General features: G+C 43.6%; 1 protein-coding gene across 1 annotated transcript in view; it reads left to right on the forward strand.

Moving 5' to 3' along the window:
- LOC121876565 (neogenin-like) overlaps positions 1 to 25565 on the forward strand; it is an 84920-nt gene that overhangs the window by 9481 nt on the left and 49874 nt on the right. The window contains exons 2-4 of the mRNA XM_042381766.1: positions 22311 to 22473; positions 23363 to 23508; positions 25504 to 25521. Coding sequence (XP_042237700.1) covers positions 22311 to 22473; positions 23363 to 23508; positions 25504 to 25521 — 327 coding nt within the window. The remainder of the gene's footprint in view (positions 1 to 22310; positions 22474 to 23362; positions 23509 to 25503; positions 25522 to 25565) is intronic.

Below are 25565 nucleotides of genomic sequence, written 5' to 3' on the forward strand. Positions count from 1 at the left end.
CGCGCACTGCATTATGGTGAGCAACATGCCATCGCCCACCTGCCTGCCTACCTCACCACACGCATTATATGTTCTCACTTCAACCTCACCTCACTCCTCACCTCTTCTTTCTTCGTTATCTCCCCTTATCTCCCCCACCTCACCTCACTCCCCTTACCTGTATTAGTTTCCCTCTCCTCCTACCCTCCCCTCCACACTACCCCTTCTCCACTACCCCTCACTACCCCTTCCTCACACTACCCCCTCACTACCCCTTCCCCTCACACTACCCCTTCTCCTCACTACCCCCTCCCCTCACACTACCCCTTCCCCTCACTATTAGTTCCTCCACCCCTCCTCTGTTTGTCCCCACCCCCGTAGGCCCGCCAGTTTTAGCCCACAGTTCACTGCCTATCAGAAGGACAATTCAATTTGGTTTCCCATAACGTTTGTTGGGGGGAGCCGTAGGCCTAATGGGGGAAAGGTTCAGTGATTCTTGCTGCAGTTCTCTGGGTCCTGAGGGGTGTGTGTGTGTGTGTGTGTGTGTGTGTGTGTGTGTGTGTGTGTGTGTGTGTGTGTGCGCGCGCGCGCCTGGGCTTGCTTAAATATTGGAAAGTGTGTGCGTATATACTGTATGTGGGCACTACTCGCACTATGCATTAGTTAACACACACACACACACACACACACACACACATCTTGTAATAGAGACATTATCAGAAAAACACTTGTTAGAAAAGTGAAGACTAGACCGCCTGAGAGATGAAATACATTCTAGTTGGTCAATATTGGTAGACTTATGTGACACTTTATGACTCTTGTGTTAACTACGACATGTACTGAGGTATTTACGTTTATGTGCCAGTATAGTGCAGGACTTTTCACCGGGATGTGTATATGTTAGTTAAGGTTATATGATCAGTGATGACTGTTACCTTTACTTGTACACTACATAATGGACGATCAGCTCAGATGTCTCATTAAATATTTGTTGTGTCGGTTCATCGCCACGACTGTCCGTCCAGCTGAGGAATTCTTGACACTCACTCAGGAATTATATTTTTAAAAGCAGGTGTTTGTGTTGGACTAGTTCCCGTCGACCTTGTTAATGGTAATTGAATCAGCTTGATTCTGGGTGATTCAGCTCGTCTACATTCATGAGGTGTCGCAGCTGGCGGGGCGCCTCGAGCGGTGATTGTTTCACACCCCGTGGCCACGCCCTGTGGAAGATGTTGCGGGGGTTCCTGCGACGCTCATAGAAGATGTTTTAAGGTGGGGGGGGTGGAGCTCCGTGGCCACGCCCTCACAAGACTCAGTGACTCTCCCAAGTAACATGATCTACATCCACCTAACACTATAACAAACATGATTCATTTACCATCTGAGTCACACAGCCACACGCCACCTACCGTGATATCCGTCAGAGTTTGGTGCCGTCTGAGGAGGTCCTGAGAAAGAAATTGTTGGGCCACAGGTTACAATTGGTGATCTACAGCAGGATATTGGTAGGGCCTATGGGGACCCGTAGACTGTGGCCCGGAATGACTTATTTCGATGGAGGAATCAGTAGGAGGGAGGATTGGGCGTGTCAGAAGTCTTCCTCCTCGCTCCCAGTTTGGTTGTGGAGGGTTGTGATTGGCAGTCTTGGTGGTGGCTTGGTTGATGGTTGTGTGTATCAGTGTATTTTGTATTGATGTCATTATTATTATTATTATTATTATTATTATTATTATTATTATTATTATTATTATTATTATTATTATTATTATTATTGTTGGTGGTGGTGGTATTATTATTATTATTATTATTATTATTATTATTATTATTATTATTATTATTATTATTATTATTATTATTATTATTATTATTAGTCATTTCGCCGATTCATTCATTTTTACTATATTTATTGCTTCCATTATTCCCACACAGGAGTTGAGGTAACCGAAGCTCTCACATCTCCGTCTTCAATTCTTTCTTATTCTTTTATTGTATTAAAAAATCGTCCTTCTGCAATGGAAACAATTCAATGTGTTTTTTTCCAATGAGTTTCTTGAGATGGTGTATTGTGCCGGTATGGGGGAGATGCCAGGCTTTTGTATTCTTGGGGGGTTAGGGAGGGGATTGGGGAGGAGGGTGTTGGGAGAGGAGGGGTTGGGGAAGAGATGGGGGAGGATGGGTTAGGGAGGAGGGTTGGGGAGCATAGTGGTGTGAGACTTAGAGCTTAGTGTGAGGAGAATAAGGGGGTAAGGGTGAAACTATAGGCAAGTTTCTTAACGCCATTTGCCTCTGTCTACCCAGCAGTAATTGGGGACCTGGATGTTAATCGATTTGCGGTTCGTGTTCCGGGGTAATGGTTAGCCAGTGCAGTTGGAGAGTTGTCCGGTCTTCTCGGATTATTCCTTGACACTGAGTCATACAGCTCGTTAACTTAGGGTGTGGTTGTTGTGTTGGCGACAGCTTCTACACCTTAAACAAATTCACGCCTAGGTGGCCCTTAGGCCGGCCATCCTCGTTACACGAGGGGCAACCATTATTATTATTTATAGTGTGAGGAGAATAGGGGGTAGTGTAAGGAGTATTAGAGGAGTAGCACTAGAAGGATTAGCTGGACTTGAAGTAACACCCCGACCCCCACCCCACAGGGAGGCAGCGTTGGGTCGAGTATTGTGTTGCCTCACCCCGGGGTTTTATGGCAGCTTAAAGTGTGGTATTTGTCGCGTTATATCCCGTGTTGGCACTTATGTTGCGTCGACCCGTTAGCGACACTTGACTGTACCAGCTGGGCGCATCTCTCTCTCTCTCTCTCTCTCTCTCTCTCTCTCTCTCTCTTTAAAGGGTAGGCGGGTGTTCCTGATATATTTTGCTTATTATTTGGGTTTCTTATCTACACCACATTAGCTACACTATCATCTACACTACATCCACTACACTACCACTACACTATTACTTACAGGTATGGCTCCCGACACTCTTTCTCTTTAGTTCATTTATTTATTTTTATTTTATTTTACCATTTATTTATTTTTTAACCAAATCTAAAAAGGAACACCAAGGAACACCCCCTCCCTCAATCTTGGTGTTAACGGTCTTGAGCTGCTGTGATGACTCATTGATTGATTGATTTGACTCATTGACGACTGATACTAACTGAGGTAGGTGGTGGTAGTGGTGTGTCAAGACGTGGTGAAAATAATGGAACTTGTCTTTCATGTGACGATCGTGTGTGTAACGTTGAATTTTAGTGTTAATTGGTACACACAGCCGCATGTCGTGTTTCTTTTGTTTTTCTCTGTGTGACGTAAACTCTCTGGCTGTCATGGGTGTAGTTAACATCATTTTCAAGTTGAGTATTCCACTTTTCTTTTCTTTAGAGGCGAAAAAAAAATTATTGTATTCGTTTGTTGTTTTAGATTCACCTGAGACGCTTACCTGTACCTTTTGACCATATACACAATGCTGCACTAGGCCAGACAGGCAGAGCTTCAGTGTTTACAATAGGTGGACGATTTTCAGCTTAGGTCGGCCTCTCTCTCTCTCTCTCTCCTTTTGCATTCCCGCTGGAGGATCGCCCCCTAGACCCTGGTGGGGGGCTTAGGCTAACCCCTGACTCGGGATTCCAGCTCTCGTTGAGGAAATAGAACCCTTGTTCACAGTGAGTGTATACATATATATATATATAAAATATTGCCTACACCTCCGACTCTTGTTGTTTGTTACGTGTTTGGAAAAAAAAATAGTGTGTGTGTGTGTGTGTGTGTGTGTGTGTGTGAAATGATTGCTGGGGAGACTTCCTGCCCGTATCGAAAACTCCTCTCTGGGCTTCCTCCTGCCTTCCGTAGCGGCAGCGGGACTTCACCTTCGCCAGAAAGATTTAGACCAGAGTGTACCTTGTCCAGACGGGAAGTTGGGTGCGTGTGTGTGGGGCCAGGTGGTGGAGAAGGAGGGCTGGGAGGGTTGGCTACTCAATCCTTATTCCTCCTCTTGAAATTGTGACGTGTTGGGTGAAAATTTGGCGTTGTTTTATGGATGATTATATTTTAGTAACGAAATATAAGGATTGTTTAAAACCTCTCAAGTCTTTCCTTCACGACTAACCTCTCCCACACGCACCCAACTTCCTGTCCAGGTACGTAGTCAATTTTTCTTATTGTTTATTTTCGTTGTTTAGATGCCCTATTAGAGGTTGTTTCTTGTTTACTTGTTTATTTTGTTGTTTATACACTACAGTGATGCAGTGGGGGATGAAACAGGCAGGGGGAGGAAGGTGGTTGTGGGTGGACATTATGCACGGGGTATTCAGGTTATCAGTAGCGACCTGTAACATGCGCATCCCCTAGGTTGTATTGTGAGCTGTTTTGTATATAATGGAGGGAGGGTGAGGAGGAGGGGTAGGAGGAAGAGGAGGGGTAGGAGGAAATGGAGGGGTAGGAGGAAGAAGAGGAGGAAAGGGTACAGGCTGTGGGGGTAGTAGGAGGAGGAGATAGTGGAGGTGGAAGGAGGAAGAGGAAGACTAGGAGGAGGAAGAAGAGGGTACAAATGGGGGAGGAGGGGGGGGGGTGGGGTTAGTTGCTATATACGGTGTGTGTGATCCCGGCAGATTATATGCCTTCGTCACCAGGAGTCACACAGTGATGGCTCATGGTGGCTCACTAGTCATTGTTGCACACCTCTCATATCTTTCCCTGGACGAGTGTGGGGGTCAGGGTGTGGGTTATGTTATATGGGTCAGGATGTGGGTATGGTGTGTTGTGGTGTGGGTCAGGAGCATATATAGTGGCCAGGGGTGTTGTGATGTGGTCGGAGTGTCAACAAGGTTCTGTGTTGATCAAGAGTGTGGCCGATATGGTGTAGCCGATATGGTGTGGTCTATATGGTGTGGTCTGTATGGTGTGGTATAGTGTAGTGGTGTGGCTTATATGGTGTGATATAGTGTAGTGTTGTGGAAATTTATATAAGGGTGATGTACAGGTATATATGAATTGTTCATTTTTGGGCGGCTTAGTGCAGTAGTATGGCATTGTGTGTGTGTGTGTGTGTGTGTGTGTGTGTGTGTGTGTGTGTGTGTGTGTGTGACTGTCAGTGTGGGGGGAAGGGAGGCTTGATAGTGATCTAAGGGGGTGGTCCTTCCCTGTGGCGTCCTGCTCGAGGTAGATCAAGATAAACCCGGTAATCGACGACTGTACTTTCTCTCAGTACTGTTCATTCTTATGTTCTCCTTTTATCTTGGTATTAGTCGATTATCTCTGTCTCTCTCTCTCATTCTCATATATTTAATTCATACTTCCTCCTCACCCACCACCACACACCACCACCACCACCACCCACACCACACCACCACCCACTACCACCACACGCCAGGTAGGAGTAGCAGCGCCCCACCATCCTCTCAACAACAGCATAAGGGGTTTACAGTGCAGCACAACGACACTGGACACGGCGTGACAGTATTGAGCGGCTCGCCATTACGAGTATTTTATGGGAGAACATTTTTACGGTGCTCGGGTAATGGACACGAGATGTGATATATACCTGGTAATATTCACTCCACTCAATGCATGCCGGGTATAAACAAGACTATTTCACACACCCACACGTATATACCTGAAGGACGTGTCAATATCCTTACTTTGACAACAACAACAACAACAACAACAACAACAACAACAACAACAACAACAACAACAACAACAACAACAACAATAATAATAATAATAATAATAATAATAATAATAGTAATAATAATAATAACGATAATAAATAATAATAATAATAATAATAATAATAATAATAATAATAACAACAACAACAAAATACCGTCAAGACCCTGAAATATATCCTTTTTTTTTCTTCAATAATAATTTTCTGTAACTAGTGTGTAAAATAACAGGAGTAATGAATCATTCTTTACGGCCGGCTCAAAAGAGAGAGAACACTTAGGCTGGATATTTATTTAAGCTGCCGCCGACATAACCACCACACCCTGAGTCAGACGAGGTGTATGACCCCCATGGCAAGGAATAACCCAGGACGATCGGACAACTCCCCCCAACCGCACTGGAATTTGATCCGTCACTTGATCTCGGTTCATGGATGCTGTTGGATAGACTTTGGTATGGTGTGTGGGAAGCTTAGGTAGATGGTGTGATGAAGGAAGCTTGGGTAGATGGTGTGATGAGGGAAGCCTGGGTAGATGGTGTGATGGAGGAAGCTTGGGTAGATGGTGTGATGAAGGAAGCTTGGGTAGATGGTGTGATGGAGGAACTTGGGTAGATGGTGTGATGGAGAAAGCTTGGGTAGATGGTGTGATGGAGGAAGCTTGGGTAGATGGTGTGATGGAGGAAGCTGGGGTAAATGGTGTGATGAAGGAAGCTTAAAACGAAGGAAGCTGAGGTGGTGAAATAACTGACAGACAGACAGACAGACAGAGACAGACAGACAGACAGACAGACAGACCTTTATACAACCTGAATGAATTATACATACCATCATCAATATACAGTGTGTGATATATACTATCTGCTGCATGGTGAGATATTTCCTGTACGTGACTCACTCGTAGATATATTAGACCACGAGGGAATAGTATGAACAAATTTCTTCATTAATTTTCTTCGATATATAAAAAAAAATCAGATTTTTTTTATATATATAAGACGATAGAACCATGGAATAACTGTTAGTCTTTAAATAATAGAATTGGTTGATCTTTTGGGTGTGGGACGCTGCACATGCTTATGGAATTGTGTGTGTATAAATAATGACGACCTTTGTGTGAGGAATCGTCAGGGCCAGAGTCTAAGATGGAGCCCAGAGTGAGGTTGACCTTCTTGTACCTTTCCCTTCCTCCCTTCCCTCTCCCCTTCCTCCCTTCCCTCTCCCCTCCCTCTCTCCCTAATCTTCCTAGCTATAAGGGTGGTTTTTTTATCTGTACTAGGTCGGCTTGTGAGGTTTATGGCGTCGTGTGAATGAGGGAATTCTTGTAGCGAGGAGCGGTGGGTGGGTGACCTTCTGGGGGTGTAGTGGGACAGGTGTGGAGACATGTGGTGGTGCATCATGAAGACACCCCCTCCCGTCCTCACTCACTGTCTCCTTCCTTCCTTCCTTCCTTCCTTCCTTCCTTCCTTCCTTCCTTCCTTCCTTCCTTCCTTCCTTCCTTCCTTCCTTCCTTCCTTCCTTCCTTTCTTTCTTTCTTTCTTTCTTTCTTTCTTTCTTCCCTCATCTTATTATTATTTCTCCTCTTCCTTCTTCCTCCTCGTCATCTTCTCATCGACGTCTTCCTCCTCCTCCTCCTTCTCCTCCTGGCTGATATCTGATGACGGGAGCAATGTCGGCTGTGATAACATGTTGTATACACCAGATACTGACAGTTCTTAACTTAATAAAAAAAATATATAATTTAAAAGATGAGTGGGAGGGCAGACAGGACCCCTGGTTGTGCTGAAAGCGGGGAAAATGATACAATATTGACTCGTAAACTAATTTTCTTGAATATTTTTATACCATGGAATAACTGATATATATATTTTTTTAAATATTGTTTTTCCTGTATCTATTTGTTAACGAAGGCCATTTTAGTTACCATAATCTACCGTTAACAGCCAGACAGTTGACCCAGTTACCGTCCACTAATGAGCAACGTGTGATTTACGTGTTTTCGTGTGAGTAATGTTATGTTTATTGTTGCAGGTGCGTGTGTTGCTGGCTCCCTGTGGCTCCCGGGGTAGGCTACCGTATTGTACTTGTTTCTTATCAACCTCAATGTTCCTGTTGACCTTTTTTTCTTCTCTTTAATGAGGAATGAGTCGTAAATTGGTAGGTGTGTGTGTGTGTGTGTGTGTAATGATATACCACAGTGAGGTTTTAAATATAGTGAATGAGGAATTAACGGGAGGTACAGTAGTTGTGTATGGTGGCTGCCTCTTCCACTACTTCTCTTATCCCTCACAATACCGTGTTTACCTTCCCGCTGTGTCAACTGGCACCGTTTACCAACCACGGAAAGTTGCACAGGAAACCGCAAATGTAATCTATAAAAAGTGTTGTAATTATTTGCCCCCCACTTCCCGCAGGCTTTTCAAGGGCTCGTGTTTACTCGGGTAGCGCTCGAGTGTGCCGATGTTGTCCCCTGGCGGGCTATATTCACAGGTAGTGGTGGTGGTGGTCGCTTCTACTTAACGAACGCTCTTGCCTACCACAACGATTAACGCAGATTATCCCCGGCGCTAAGGAAGAGTGGTGGTCGTTTATATCAGCCGTGTTTGTCTGTAGCTTGGTTTATAAAAGGCACACTGGATAATAATCTAAAAGCCTACATGAGAATCCACGCTTTTGTGTACATTAATTTTAACAAAGGTATTATACGTCATGTGTGTTCTCCACTATTTTTTTTAAGCTTGGCAAATAGGGAGAGGATGGATGACTTGAAGAGTCCCCGCCAGCTTATTTCACCCAACCCAACCTATCCTACCCCAACCCAACCCAACCCATCCTACCCCAACCCAACCCAACCCATCCTATCCTACCCCCAACTCCAACCTCATAATCTCCCCAAAATCATGTTAGGTGAAGTAACTTTTTAGGTGAAATGCCGAGGGGGATTCTAGTAATTACAAAAAAGGTACAGTATTATGAAGCGACATATCTATACACTATATCTGTATTATTGTATGAGGTTAAGCCATAAACAGTTGGTTCTGTTTTTGACATGCTAAATTATTTGCCTTTTAAATATAATTGAACTATGTATTTTGTTTTGTTTAAAGTGTGGTAAGATCAATTGAACTCCGTCAGACCCGACGATAACTGGAGAGAGAGAGAGAGAGAGAGAGAGAGAGAGAGAGAGCCTCCCCCACCCTGGTCTTAACAAGTACTGTACATGCCCGATAATTGGGTCATTTGTATAAATTACCGAATCTTGACGATGTAAGGGAATTGGATTGTAATCTTGACATAATAATGGGGCAGACTGGACGGCTGGATGGGGGGGAGGATGATGGGTTGAAAAAGATGGAAGATAGAAAGAGATAGACAGACAGACAGACAGACAGACAGAAAAAACAAAAGAAATAAAGACCGAGAGAGACAGACAGAACGAGGAAAAAAGAGACAGAATAGAGATAAAGATAGACAGATAGAGCAAGAGAGAAAAACTGACAGACAGAACATGAAAGACACAGACAGATAGACAGACAGAGGGAACGATCGTAAGAAGACTCAGAGAAAAAGAGTAAGACAATAGGGAAGAAAGAAGACAAGAAATAAGAGAGGAGACAGATGTGTAGTGTAGAGGGGAGGGACATGGAGGAGGTAGGTAGAGAGGGGGACATGGAGGAGTGTAGGTAGAGGAGGGGACTATGGAGGGAGTCGTAGGTAGAGAGAGGGACAATGGAGGGAGTCGTAGGTAGAGGGGGAGGGGGGAGGTTGTGGAGGGAGGGTGGAGGGGGGGGGGGGGAGGCAGGGAGGGTCGAGGTAGAGGAGGGACAATGGAGGAGTCGTAGGTGAGGGGAGGGACAGTGGAGGAGTTGGGGGGGGACAGGAGGGAGTCGTAGGTAGAGGAGGGACAGTGGAGGAGTAGGTAGAGGAGGGACAGGGAGGAGGTAGGTGGGAGGGACAGGAGGGGGTAGGGAGGGACAGGGGGGGAGGGGGGGGTGTGAGAGAGGGACAATGGAGGAGTTGTAGGTAGAGGGAGGGACAGGGAGGGAGCGGGGTAGAGGGAGGGACAGTGGAGGGAGTCGTGGGTAGAGGGAGGGACTATGGAGGAGTCGGGTAGAGGGAGGGACAGGGGAGAGGTAGAGGAGGGGAGGTGGGGAGGAGGAGGGGAGGGAGTCGTAGGTAGAGGAGGGACAATGGAGGTAGTGGGTAGAGGGAGGGACAGTGGAGGGTTGTGGGTGGGGAGGGACAGTGGAGGAGTCGTAGGTAGAGGGAGGGACAGTGGAGGAGGACGTGGAGAGTCGTAGGTGAGGGAGGGACAGTGGAGGAGTTGGTGGGAGAGGAGGGACGATGGAGAGTCGTAGGTAGAGGGAGGGACAGTGGAGGGAGTCGTAGGTGGGGGAGGGACTATGGAGTAGGTAGAGGGACAGTGGAGGTCGTGGGTAGAGGAGGGACAGTGGAGGAGTTGTGGGTGAGGGAGGGACAGTGGAGGAGTCGTGGGTAGAGGGAGGGACAGTGGAGGGTCGTGGTAGGGAGGGCAGTGGAGGAGTTGTGGGTAGAGGGAGGGACAGTGGAGGTCGTGGGTAGAGGAGGACGATGGAGAGTCTGTAGAGTGAGGAGGGACAGTGGAGAGTCGTAGGTGGGGAGGGACAGTGGAGGGAGTTGTGGGTAGAGGGAGGGACAGTGGAGAGTTGTGGGTAGAGGGAGGGACAGTGGAGGGAGTCTGGTAGAGGGAGGGACGTGGAGGTCGTGGGTAGAGGGAGGGACAGTGGAGGGAGTTGTGGAGTGAGGGAGGGACAGTGGAGGAGTCGTAGTGTGGGGAGGGACGATGGAGGTCGTAGGTAGAGGGAGGGACAGTGGAGGAGTCGTAGGTAGAGAGAAGGACAGTGGAGGAGGGAGTCTGTGGGTAGAGGGAGGGACAGTGGAGGTCGTGAGTAGAGGGAGGGACAGTGGAGTCGTAGGTAGAGGAGAGGACAGTGGAGGGAGTCGTAGGTAGAGGAGGGACAGTGGAGAGTCGTAGGTAGAGGGAGGGACAGTGGAGGAGTCGTAGGTAGAAGGACAGTGGAGGAGTCGTAGGTAGAGGGAGGGACAGTGGAGAGTCGTGGTAGAGGGAGGGACGTGGAGGTCGTGGGTAGGGGAGGGGGACAGTGGAGGTCGTAGGTAGAGGGAGGGACAGTGGAGGAGTCTGTAGGTAGAGGGAGGACGTTGGAGGGAGTTGTGGGTAGAGGAGGGCGGAGGTCGTGGTAGAGAGGGACGGGGGGAGTTGGTAAGGAGGACGTTGGAGGAGTTGTGGGTAGAGGAGGGACAGTGGAGGGAGGAGAGTCTGGATGGAGGGAGGAGGGGGGAGGGAAGGGAGGGTGTAGGTGGTGGGGAGGGACAGTGGAGGGAGTCGTAGGTAGAGGAAGGGACAGTGGGTGGAGTCGTAGGTAGAGGGTAGAGGGAGTCGTAGGTAGGGTGTGAGAGAGGTACTGACGGCCTCTAGTGGGCTATGCATATCAAGTAGTGTGGTCATAACAAACGACCACTGGTGATACTCTACCTTTTCTCTTATTGTTTATCTCTCTTCAACCTCCTCCCCTTCCTTCCCCTCCTCCACCCCATCCCCACCCCTCCCACCTTCCCTCTCCCTCTCCACCTCAGACTGTCTTCTCAACGAACCCAAGTGATATATCTCCCCGTCCACTATTCCACGTATGGCTGTGACCCTCCCGCTACACATACTTAAAGATACATCCCATTATTTTGTTTTCTCTTCACACACACACACACTGCTCTTGTCACTGTTCATACGGGGTACACGCAGTAGAGCCACCACCACACCACCACCACACACCACAACCACACCACACCACACCACACACCTTCCATCTGCTGTACAGGGGCATCAAGGAAGGATCTATCCTGTCACTGTCGGAATTCCATTATTTTAGAACCCTTTGTCTACCCAAACTCATCTATACCCCCGGATCAGTACTCTATGGGACTCCCTGCCACGGTGCGTTGTTCCTGAGTCATGTATAGTGTATTCTTCACCATTTCAAAACGTTACGATGCAGATATCTTGTGTCTTTGACCTGGAGGGGGAGGAACGAGGGGATTAGATCTCTTCCTGTAGTTTATAATTAGGATAAAAGTCTTTGCTCTATTTCGCACTATTGTATCCTTCCATTTATCCTTCCTAAAGCTAACCTAACCTATCCTAACCTAACGCTAACCTAACCTAACCTAACCTAACCTAACCTAACCTAACCTAACCTAACCTAACCTGGGGGGTGATCCAGGCAGTGCAGCAGCTAGGGGTGGTTGTCCCAGGTGAGCGTAAGAGGAGCTGGGTGAAGGAGGGCGGCTGGCGGTCACAGTTACATCATTTGTCACACAGTTGAGTCCTTGTTTAGTGTACCTGGAGAGAGAGAGAGAGTATAATGAAGAAAAAGTGACTGGAAATTGGTGAAGAATTACACTAAATACGAAAATGTAAATAGGAGGGGTAAAATGGGTGAAGAAGTGAGAAGATAAAAAAAATTGGGAGAAGAAAATGGAGGAAAGGGGAAAAATAGGGAGGTAAAATGGTAAAGAACATCATTGAGGTGTGAGATGGATGGTGAGGGGTGATGGGTGGCCAGTGAGAGTACTCTTGTGTGTTGAGAAGGTGAGGTGACAGTAATCCTTTGAGTCCAGAGAGAGAGGAAGAGCCAACAGACAGACAGACAGACATACACACTCTAAGGAAGCAACAGATGGGTGATAGGGAGTAATCATAACAAGCATATATCCTGGGAGAGGTGTGGATGAAGGTGTGGATGAACTGTATCACAACAGAATATTTACACGATTTCAATAGTTAAATAATTCCTCTTTGTATCGTTTAGAGTTAAGACCTGCACCCCCTGAACTCAGCTATGGCGTGGCAAGAGATCTCCCCGAAGCAGTAGTACCATTATTTATTTTATTTTTTTTTACTGTGGAAGAAATTTAAACCCCATTAACTATTACACTTGACTGTTTATTAGTATTTTGCTTTGGTTATCATACTCCCATAACGTGTTTAATAATCTGTACTGGTAAACTGAAGTACTTAAAGGGAGAGATCATGGGGGTACTCTCAAAGGTTTTTTTTTTTCACCTCCTTCTCAGAGTCGTCCCCAAAGAGTAATCCCAACGTCCCGGCAGCAATTTCATCTGTCTGGCGGACGTTGGGATCTCATTCAAGGCCAGGAATTGTGCAGGTTGGCTATTACTCCCCGGCCCTCCTCTGTGGTGCTGTTACTTCCGGCCCTCCTCTGTGATGGTGCTGTTACTCCCGCCCTCCTGTGATGGTGCTGTTACTCCCAGCCCTCCTCTGTGTGGTGCTGTTACTCCCGCCCTCCTGTGATGGTACTGTTACTCCCCCTCTGTGATGTGCTCCCCGGCCCTCCTGTGATGGTGCTGTTACTCCCCAGCCCTCCTGTGATGGTGCTGTTCTCCCCGGCCCTCCTGTGATGGTGCTGTACTCCCCGGCCCTCCTGTGATGGTACTGTTGCTCCGGCCCTCGGTGTTACCCCTCCTGTGATGGTGCTGTTACTCCCCGCCCTCCTGTGATGGTGCTGTTACTCCCCGCCTCCTGTGATGGTGCTGTTACTCCCCAGCCCTCCTGTGATGGTGCTGTTACTCCTCAGCCCTCCTGTGATGGTGCTGTTACTCCCGGCCCTCCTGTGATGGTGCTGTTACTCCCCTTTCCTTCCGTGTCCTTCTCTCATTCTCCTCTGTGTCTACTTTTCTAAACATCTCCCAACTCTTCTTCGTATCAGGTTATCCACTGTCTCATCTATACTCCCATCATCTGTTTTGCTCGTCTCTTTCTCTCCTCCTTCCCCTCCCTCTCTATCTTCCCCTCCTCCCTCTCCCTCTCCCCCCTACCTCTCCTCTCCCTCCTGACGCCACCTTCCTCAGTCGACGGCACACTTGGTCGTCTTCTGCCGTAACAAGCAACACCACCCAGTCAAAAATCCATCTCAAGTTAGAAAATTGAGAGTCGACGCCCTCCCCATCCCCCGGCGACACCCCCCTCCCAGGCGACCCTCCCTCCCCCATCCAAGTTTGTGCAGCCCCTCTCTACACTCTCGTCTTGCCCATACACCCAGGCTACACTAACCTTCATCTACACCTGCTCTACTGCCTCTCTACTCAATGTACACCACCCTCCCATGTTTACACCTCTCCTCCATGTTTACACCTCACTACACCTCCAGTATTTCTCCATGTTATCAGAACCAGAGATGAATGGTAGTTGTTTATGTATGTATGTATGTATGTATGAATGTATGTATGTATGTATGTATGTATGTATCATCATCATCATCATCATCATCATCATCATCTTCATCATCATCATTATGTGTGTACCCCAAGCTACTGTAGGTCTCTGGCGTTACTCTCTGTTCAAGACACCTCACTTAAGGTATCTTTAGCCCCTTGAGTACGATGGCTAGCCCCTTGAGTACAGTGAATTATCCCCATTGAGTACAATAAATTAACCCCTTGAGTAACCTTAAATTAACGTCTTGTTTAGCACATTTTAATCAACTGGAGTACAATAAATTAACCTCTTGTTTAGTACATTATAACCAACCTGAGTACAATAAATTAGCCCATTGTTTAAGATATTTTAACCCATTGAGTACGAAGATGATTACTAATTGGAAAAGAAATACCAGAGTGGATCAAAAAAATAAATAAAATACAATTACTGTTCATCTCTTCCTGTGTTTTTATCCACGTGTGTGTGTGTGTGTGTGTGTGTGTGTGTGTGTGTGTGTGTGTGTGTGTGTGTGTGTGTGTGTGTGTGGCATAAAGGGGGGGTGAAGGTGTATGGTATAATGGGAGGTAATAATTGTACTATGGTGTGTAGGCTGTTGCTGATAGCGGCCTCTAGCGTCACGCACCCCAACCAACCCGCTCTACCGCTTACACCCGCTATACTCGCCACCCAGTACACTCACCACCCAGTACACTCACCACCCAGTACACTCATTACAGGAGCCGCTTTGTCAGTTAGTATATTTGTATTAGTTTTAAATATTGTTCGTCCGTGTGTGTGTGTGTGTGTGTGTGTGTGTGTGTGTGTGTGTGTGTGTGTGTGTGTGTGTGTGTGTGTGTGTGTGTGTGTGTGTGTGTGTGTGTGTGTGTGTGTGTGTTGTATGCTCGCGTAATTAAAACGGGTCATGATTGTATGTTTATCATTTTTGTTTGAAGGTCGTTACATGGCTGTTAAAGCTGTATGAAGAGAGAGAGAGAGAGAGAGAGAGAGAGAGAGCAGATGATACTTCTATGTAGCCAAATCAAACCCTATATTTTACAACACGTTAAACTCTCTCGTGAGGAAACATCACCATCACAACCTATCACAACCAACCCATCACAACCAGCCCATCACAACCATCCCATCATAACACAAGCCATCACAACCAACCCATCACAACCAGCCCATCACAGCCCTCAAACGCCCATCACAGCCCATCACATCAACATCATTACCCAGAACAAGCTTGTGTCATGTTAGGTCGCACCCTCAGGCCGCCTCATGACCGACGATGAGATATGGCAGATAACAAGCGCCTCAGTGACTCAGTCTGTCATGCTCGTTAACTTGGTGCCAACGCTTCGTTCCTTTGTTCCGTAACTAGGCCGTAGTCCCCCCCCTCCCTTCCCTTCAGAAACTTGAACGACTAGCAGTGGGAAAAGCTATTTGATCTATGGTTGATATTGTTTTGTTTTCTATGAGTTTTTATATTGTTTGATCCTATATAACGTATAGTGATGTACTGTAGTGTGTGATATGGTTCACTAAACTCTGTTGTTTCCATTTTATAGTATTTAGAACGCAAGTTTTTATGTGAGTACAGTACAGCACAGTGCAGTATAGCACAGTACAGTATAGCACAGTACAGTATAGCACAGTACAGTAGAGTACAGCATAGCACAGTATAGCACAGTACAGTCCAGTACAGCACAGTACAGTACAGTACAGTACAGTACAGTACAGTACAGTACAGTACAGCACAGTACAGTACAGTACAGTACAGTACATAGCGCCGCACTGTTTGAACTTTGATCATTGTTCATCTTATACGTCTCCATCTATGACCGTCCCTCCCCTGCGGTGCTGCACGGGCCGATATCAGTGAAATTTGTTGGAAGGTTCACTCAGTTCTTTTTGTCGGGGTGAAGGTCACGGAAACTTTGAATCACGTCAAGATTAGACGTTCCGGCTTATTTTACCTAAAGATTAACAACATCAACTCTATCTAAGGGGGTGGTGAGGTGAAGTTGGTTGGTTAATCTTCAGGTGATCCAAAACTTTTTCCGAAGCATAACTCTTGTATCGATACACGCTGTATAGTTCCACCAAACTTAACACGGTGTGTCGTCCCCTGACGGAGTGTAAGCCACTGAAGTTTAAAGGTTGAGAGCGTGACCTCATTCGCACCATGACCTTTGGATCGAAATAGAGATCCTTATCAGATAACACGTGAACAGTTATCGTCAGTATACACACTGAAGATCATCAAATTCAGTTATCTGTCAAAAGTCAATTTCACAGCTGAAGGTCCAGATAATAGATTTTAATTTTTTTTTTAATTTTGATAAAAGTTTATTAACACTATTTTTTCAGTTCTTCTTACATCCGCTTTATTATCTTCTGTCAGCAGGTAATTCGGTTTACTCAACGTTGGACATTTTCGACCCCAAAAATGCGAACTCCTGTAAAAATTGCGATTGTCTATTTTTTTTTATCCGCGAGTACCTCAGTGGCCAGTGTTCCTCAAATATAGTGAGATGATGTGTAAAGCGTCAACAGTTTGGTCCACGACTTTTACCCTTTTATTTAATTATTTTGTTTAATATATATTTTTAGTTGGATGAGTATTTATTTGTAAACACAATTTCTACAAAAAAGGTAATGATAATGATACTTCTCCACGTGGATAAAAAGTCAATTATATTGCATGGTAGGTATTATTATTATTATTATTATTATTATTATTATTATTATTATTATTATTATTATTATTATTATTATTATTTGATCTAAACCTAACCTTCGCTCTCTCTCTCTCTCCTCAGGTGTGTAAGACGTGAGTGTAGAGACGACCCTCCACCCCCACTACCACCATCAGGGGAAAGAGAAACTTGACTCCACCCCCTCACTCGTGACATCATACCCTCGTTCTCTTGCATAGGGGAGGTTTTGGAGGAGGGGGTGATAAGGGGGGAGGAGGAGATAAAGGAGTTGAAGGAGGGGCAGGGGGGAGATGACGTATTAAAGGCGTTCTTTGTGCATTCTGGAACGTTGGTATTCTGATTGTGGACACCCTACACTCAGGACACCCCACACTCAGGACACCCTACACTCAGGACACCCTCAGGACACCCCACCTCAGGACACCCCCACTCAGGACACCCCACACTCAGGACACCCTACACTCAGGACACCCCACACTCAGGACACCCACACCAGGACACCCCCACCTCAGGACACCCCACACTCAGGACACCCACACTCAGGACACCCTACACTCAGGACACCCCACACTCAGGACACCCCACACTCAGGACACCGTGATGACGTGCGTGTATCAGGTGTCGGGTAGTTAAGTGTGTGTGTGATAGCGTGATCCCTGGCACCCATGGTCATTATCTCCGCTAACGACCATATCCGCCTGCCCGGTTAATACCTCGTTAGCCAGTAACTACCCCATATTGCCTACTCACCGCACTCGCTGATTGGCGCGTGACGACCAGTATTACCAGTCGTATTGTCATTCGGTGATTTGTGAATATATCCCTAGTGACGTCATGGTGTGTGTAGCTCGCCTCCATGCTTGGTTGTATTTAATATCTGATCCTGTATTTATTTTAGTGCTATAGATTAAGCTTAAATTGTTGTATTAAATGTGTTGGTGAAATTGTTTGGCGTAAGTTATCCGGTATGTCTGACGCGCCCTAGTGTGAGTGAGGTGTGTGTGTGTGTTGGGTCATGCAGGGTCGTGCTACATCACAGGGCCGGGCCGTAGAACCGCGGGTCACTAACGTGTTGACGGTCTTTGTCTACCTGGCCAGACGTCCTCCACCTTGAGAGTGAGTGTCATACAGGGTGTTCCAGAAGTCTTGACTCTACGGGCAATAAGACGTTGAGTTTTTACGGTTAATCATATATCTAATATGGGATTTACATATTTCAGGTAAGATAATACCTTCATGGTTTAGTACAGAAGGTAGCACTGGTGTGTTTGGTGACTTAACCAACCTGTCATGAAGGTATTTTGTTTCTTGAACTATGGAGAGTCGATATTAGACATTTTTTTGTTTAACTCATAAATAAAATGTCTATTTTTACTGTCAATGGGAACCTCTGGGCCACCCTGTACAGTAGTAGGGTGTGTGGTGTGGAGTGTTGGTGCAGCAGAGGTCGTGTTCCTGTCCTAGCTGGCAGGATATGGGTTGTACTGTATAGGGAGTCTGGGAGTGTGCAGAAGTGCTTGATGGTGTGGAATACAACCTAGGTGTGGTTGTTGTAGTGTCTGGGGGTGAGATGAAGCAGGAAGGTGGTGATGAGTCCTGCCCTCACCGGCAAGTGAGGCGGGATGGAAACCGTCTAAAAAATGGGTTGTGATAAAATCTACGGACATGACTCATCAAATTTCATTTACTAGTGCTAACTTGTGGTCTATACCGCAGTGTGTTCGTCGCGATACCTGCTACTTAATGTCTCATTGTGTGTGTGTGTATGTAAATTTTGCCGAGTTTGATCATTCTAATGCTAAATTCGTCAATGGAATTATTTGAAAAATATATAGATTCTTTTTTGTTGAGGGCTGTTAAGCATCGTACTAATATAAAAATTAGACTACAGTAATATGATTGTTATGTTGACTAGGGAATGTTGTGTTGTGTTGTTAAGTGTGTGTGAGTCATTGTTGTTGTGGAGTGGGGCGGCCTGGCTCACCTAAGCGAGTATTGTGTACTCTGTTCTCATCTTGTCCCTGCACCACTATTTTCAGTTACGTTTTTTTTTTGCCCTTGTTTTATTTTGGTATTAGTAAACTCTACCTCTCAGCCACCACACCTGATGACACACCCGATGCTGCCTCCCACCCCCCACCACCTTGTCACACCCGTAAATGCTGCCTCCCACGCTATACCTCCCCTCTGTCACACACACCCTGCTTGCAACACCCATTCAGGAAACTACGTTTGAGCTAATTGCCTACTAACTCTGGCACATGACCCACACGGCAAGATACACGACTTTGTTGTCGTGATACATGATACTGTTGCTGTACACGGCACTCCGCTGCACCAATTACTGCCACCACGAATTATGGAAACTTTCTTTTGCTGTCATACAGAGTGTCTGAGGAGACTATTTGACAAAGTTACTTATTTTGTGATGCAGAGTTTTACATTAACTCTAAAAAACGGCCATGAAATGAACCCTCAGCAGCCACTTGAGTAAAAATAAAAAACAGTTACTACAGAAATGTCTGGCGGAAAAGCCACTACTGTATATCACATTTAATTTTAATGAGGAAAAATGCATATTATGGTCCGTGGGTAAGTGTGTGGCTGTAAATGACTGCCGCTACTTGTGCAGTATTGATGGCGCTTCAGCCTGAGAGACGAATTCTCCATGAAATACGGGTCTGTTTTTGATTGCGTTATTTAGTAGGTTTTTTAGAGAAATTTCGTTGTGAGGCAGACTTGTAGGATATATTGTAGGTAGCCCGGCCACCTCTGCTGAGTGAAGGTGAGAGGGCCAGCTGGGTGCTTGTTGACACTGAGCATGGCTATGTTGTGTCTCCAGCCCCTTGACATATACATCAGGAAAATAGTCTCGCATTCCATCTCTTTGGTATTATTTATGGGATAATTCTCAGTGACCTGGTGAAGAAACTTTAAATTATAGTCCATCTATGAATCCGTTAATAATAATACTGCTGCAGGTTTTGGAAGAAGGAGGGCTATGGGAAGTTGTTTACCCATCCGTATATCCGGTTAAAGTTTAGATTCAGCCAGAGAATTAAGATTTCTATGACAATCCCCTTCTGCAGTGTTCGGGAGGGGGGTTAATTCATGAAGATATTACCCAAGTTTGTTGCTTGATTCTGGAAAATGGTAGCACCTACATATATATACTTACAAAAAATGGACCAGAAATAATCTCGTTTTTGGTTCTTGAATTTCAGTTTCAGTAAACACTTTTATTTTTAATTCCTCTGAATATTATTTCTGGTGACATGAATACTTGGTGTAGACTGTAATATAATTTTAAGAGAGGTCATAAGTCACGGCGGTGAGTGCAAGCCCCAAGACTCCCCTGTGACCCCAGGCTCCTCTTAGGTCTTCTTAAATATGATCTTGGAGTTTATTTATTATTCACACAACTCCCTAATAATATATATTTTTTTTTTACTGGAAGTTTGTCTTTTATGGGAGATGACACATTCCATCGTTGAGGTGTGGTGAGGTGGTGGTGTATAATGGAGTGAGTTTAGAAGGAGGTTCAGCAAATGTGTGGGGTGACCTTCTCCAGGTGGTGTGTGGCTGTTACTAGTGAATCATTCCTCCTTCCAGCTCACTTCACCTCATCTCAACCAATCCCACCACCTCATCCATCTCACCCCACCCATCTCATCCAATACAGACGCATGATGGTTTAGTAAGTGCTTTACTATACTGTATATAATATTCAACATTTAGATAATGTACAGTTAGTTGTTCATACAGTACAATACTGTATTTTCTTTGCCACTAAGGCTTTTCATATAAGACCACAGTACAGTAATACAGAACACACCTGTCCCTCACAGTTTGTCATACCAAAATTGTTGTGTGATTCTTCATCAGTCACTGAATCTTAAGATTTTCTCCATACATTAATTTTTTGCACAAATGTTTATTTATGTCAGAAGTATCAGATATTAAAGTACTGGGGCACATACTCAAAACATTTCGGGACTCTATCTCTTTGTTTATCCCGTAACTGGACTTACAGCCTCCGATCGGTATACTGTACTCAAAACAAATATTTGGCAGCGGACTCCGTAAGTGAGCCTGGAATCTAGCCCGCAACTTACAGCACCTAAGGAGATGCTGTAACACGATCAACCCGGATATAGTAGTCGCTATTTCACGATTGCATAACAAAAATTAATAATATATGTTGTAATAATGCTCGTTAAGACTTGTTTTTTTCATAGAATAATGAAGTAAATGTTTTGTATATCAACATACTAAAATATGATATTACAGTTTGTCTTTTTAGTTCATTCTTTTTACGATAAGAAGATGTAAGTGTTTCTATTTCTCACTGAATGGAGGAGATGCAGCTTTTGTAACAAAATAGAAGATTTTTATTGTCTACCCGGTACATTTATGGTACAAATTTTTTTATGACTGAGTAAACTTGCAGATAGACCTTATTAATGTGGTATAGCTGTAAATATCCTTTAGTAATGAAAGCCAATTATGAGGTCAAGTGAACATTTTTGCCTAGACTCCGCCTGTGCTAGGACCAAGTTATAACAAGTTATTCTGCCAAGTATCCAATAAGTACCCATGACTCATAGTTAAATAATATCTAACCCAATCTAAGTTCATCAAACCCAATAAAAATGGAGGGTAAAAATTAAGTGGTAAAGCAATTTTTTCTAAGAAAAATAATTATGTTCACAAGTTTTTTACCCAATACATTCAGTAGTGATTTTTTTTCTATGCAAAATTAGTGAAATGTATTTTACCCAAACAATACCTAACCTTACCTAATCGTACCTTACCTTATCTAACCTAATCTTATGTTACCCTACCTAACCTAACCTAAGAAAGCAAGTAACACATGACAAACAATTACGTTCTCTAGAAAATATTCAATTTCTTTTTAAAAAATACTTTTGCAGAGATAACAAACTTTTTATGATAATTTCTCCAACATATCTATAAATCTGTTGATGATATATAAATGAAACTTAGGATGCCACTATTATGCATTTTAACCTTTATGCATTTTAAATTTTGGTTAGGTTAAGTAAGGCATGTTAAGGTTAGATTAGAGTAAGGTTAGTTTAGGTAAAGGTTAGGTTAGGTGATTAATATGTAGGACTAACCCGCGAACGATTTTAATTGTATTTCTGTATATTTTCTTACTTTATTTTCGTCAGTGAGTTCTGATATGGTATTCATTTCTTGTGTAAATGTCTTGTTTTGTAGATAATTAAGCGCCTAGGCCATTACTTTCGGACAAGAGAACTGAATTTACAGGGTAAACACTAGAGTTACGGACTGCTTTTGGGACTGTAATTAAATTTTGAGTATGAGAAATTTACGGGACTGTAAGGAATCTGTAAGTTACGGTACTGTATCTCTGCTACTGTACGTAACTGATGAGGTGTTTTGAGTATGCGGCCCCTGTACTGTACAGGTGTGAGCTATACAATGTATTTTGAAAATATATCTCATCATCACTGTCTGTACAGTATTTTGATGATTCTCCTGCAATTTAGACTTAAAGAGTATTGGGTGATGTTCTTTTTTTTTTTTTTCTTTTACGGGGAACAGGTCACCGATCCACGGGGCCTAGGGGGTGAAGAAATAAGAGGATATAGAGGTTTTCTTTTGTACTGAATAGATTAAATTTTCCGTTTCAGATGGATTATGGAGCGGATTATCCTTTGCTCTTGAGCCAGTGGACACAGTGGTACGCAAGAGAGGACCAGCGTGGCTACATTGTGTGGCTAATGGATATCCGGAGCCAACACTTACATGGCGAAAAGATAACTCTCCTGTAGATTCCTCGAGTGACTCTCGCATGTAAGTTCTGTCCCTAGGAAGTCAAATACAATACAGCAGAGCCTTACCTGAGTAAATGAGTACAGTAATGATCTTTTGAAAAAGGTAAAGGAAAAAAGGTGGTGGTTTGGTGGAGCTAAACTGAACATTTACATAGTGTACCCTTGATTTTAGAAACCACATTTGCTCTCATTTTTCACAAGGAAATCCTTATGGACTGACATGTTTGACAACTTGACACCTTTTCAGATACACCAAACACTAGTAGGTACCTGTAACATTGTTTGCAGCAGAAAAATTACAGTATAGTTCCGGTACAGTACTGTACACAGAATTTAGTACAGGACATAACCTACGGTTTTAGTGTGAACACCTGATTAAGATTATGGATGTAGGATTGTTTTTGCTGTAATTATGTCCTTTTTCTTAACTTTTAATGTTGAAATCCTTACTGTTCAAGAGTCCATTAAAAATGTAGTGTTTGATGTTGTAATTTTAAGTTTAATGGTTGCCCATACCCACCACACTGTTAAGACCACCAGAACAGGGTCTTGATGTAGACTGTCATACACATGGTACAGTATAGAATTCCCAGTAACATTACATCCACTTGTTTCTTTACTTGAACAACCTGGGGTAAACTTAATTTAAGTTTTTATGTAATTATATGATTTGAGATGTAGCTAGTCTAAATAAAGACAAGTTTTATGAGTTAGTATTTGCCTCAGAGTCAGCACATTGTGGTATTATCCTTGCATTATTAAACTCCTATAACTCGGGTTATTTATTTTTCATTAAAGAATATGCTAAGAGTTGATGACGAGGAAGGAGAAGTTCATTACTCATGTTCCACAAACTTGATTTCCTGATGATTTGAAGATACTGTATTGTACTGTGTACCCCTTCCCAGATCTATCCTTCCCAATGGCACATTACACATCTCCTGGGTGAATGGGCCGAGGACAGAGCAGACTGATGAAGGCATTTATCAGTGTGTGGCATCATCACCTGGTACTGGCACCATTATATCAACGAGGGCCAGGCTTAGTATAGTAGGTGAGTGCCGATATAAAATAAGCAGTTGTTATAATACACACTTATACTAGACTTTTTTATTACCTGTAACAAGAGTATTGAAAACAATAGTCCTCACCTCTAATACCTTGTACAGTATTTCAGAAAGTAAAAAGTTTGTTTTGTGGAAATAAATACTGTACCTAGTGTTTGTTACTAACCAGATTGTATAATTTCCATGAAATCCCATTCCTTGAATAGTAGTGAGTTGACCCTTTTTAAGAAACCAAGTGTAGAATAGTGTTTGATATTCTCTTTTAGTAATCAGTACTTGAAGCATTCACCCGTAGAACACTTTGTAGGAAGCACATTATTTGTTGTTCACACAAATACAAACTTTCTTTGAAAATTTATGTATAATAGAGTAATATAATTTATGACTAAAAAGAAAACCTTTGAGGCTATAAGAAAAATACTAAATGTACTTTATCAGTTACAGTATAAATATTTTTGGACAATATGGTAATTTTGTCCACATAATGTACACTCGGTAAAACAACTACCGTTACAATTCCTGCACGAAATAAACTGACAATACAAACGAAGCGTTTCAAAAAGGCCCCTGAGGCATTCCTCGCTTTGGTAGCCCTCTTGGCGTGTATGGGTTCAGCCACACATGCTCAAAACAAGTGATTGGCACTCTGAAATGAGTCAGACTTAGTGCTGCCACACTAATGCAATTTGAAACTTGATTGGAACTCTATGCCTCATTTCTCCATGTCTAATGCACATTGTGAGCTTGCAGCCTAATATTGTGATTTACGTAATTAGTGGTACCAACATTTCCTGAGATCTTACATAAAGAATGTGTTTGTTATATGAACTGTGGAGCTATTCAGATGTTTCAGAACAGCATGGTATATTTTCCAATACGAATAAAGAATGACATAATGTAGCCTTAGCCCAAAGAGAAGTAGCAATACAAATACTGTACGGATTCGAAATTAGGTTGTAAAATAATCTTATACCTTTACTATATCCACTAATTCTGCCAAACATATAATGCTTTCCTATATGGCAACTCATCCACTTTCATGGTTACTGTAGTCCATTGTGTGTGGAACATTTAATATAACATACAGTTTAATTTATGTAAACATACTGACATTCTCCAGTAATTCAATATTGTCAATGAAATAGCTAATTTCGGCCTACCAAATTAAGTATGAAATGTCTCGCATTCAGGCCTACCAACCCTCGCGAGACAACGGGACTGTTCAGTGGAAAATCATTGGACACCCCCTGTATGGTAGTTTTTTACCAATTGTACATAGTTCTCTGTGTGAAAGATGTCAACACAATTATTCATCAAATTTCGTAGTGCTCAGAATACTGTAGTTACTTATGCCTCTTTAATGTTTTGTCAATAAATTTTTAGTAAATAATCGATATCAATTGATGGTGTTATTACTAATTTTTGTTTCTCTGTACTATACTGTGATTGATTTATAAATGATTAACTTTAATTGAATTTCCTATTGTTTGAAAGTGTATACCTGTACATTTATACTAATATTATGCAGTATATGAATAGTTATGAGGAGCTTCCTGATTGCGAATATGATACTGATACAGTGTATGAGCACAGGATATTCATCGAAGACCTGATGAAGGTTATGCTCTCAGCAGAAATCACTCCTATATACAGTACTGTACTGTAATGCCTTTCAGCACACACTCACTGTGATGAATAATCCCTTTCTGATAAGTTTTGCCATTTTATCTTTAATAGGATTAATTTTATCTCATGGGATTAATTATGTCTCAGCATTAATTATGTCTCCTAGGATTAATCATGTCTCATAGGATTAATTTTGTCTAGGATTAGTCATTTCTCATAGGATTAATTATGACTCATTTTGTACAAGTGTCCTAGACTTATAAAAGATGATTACCGGATATTGGAGAAGCAGGGAATAGGAATTATTGAGCCCATAGTTACACTAACATAACTCACTCTGCTTCTTCTCCAAACAGGCGGCTGGGAAGAGGATGGTAATAACACATTTAAATCTTGTGCATGACTTATACTTTCATAT

The sequence above is a fragment of the Homarus americanus genome, unplaced genomic scaffold, assembly GCF_018991925.1.
Source record: "Homarus americanus isolate GMGI-L3 unplaced genomic scaffold, GMGI_Hamer_2.0 scaffold28, whole genome shotgun sequence".
NCBI lineage: Eukaryota > Metazoa > Arthropoda > Malacostraca > Decapoda > Nephropidae > Homarus > Homarus americanus.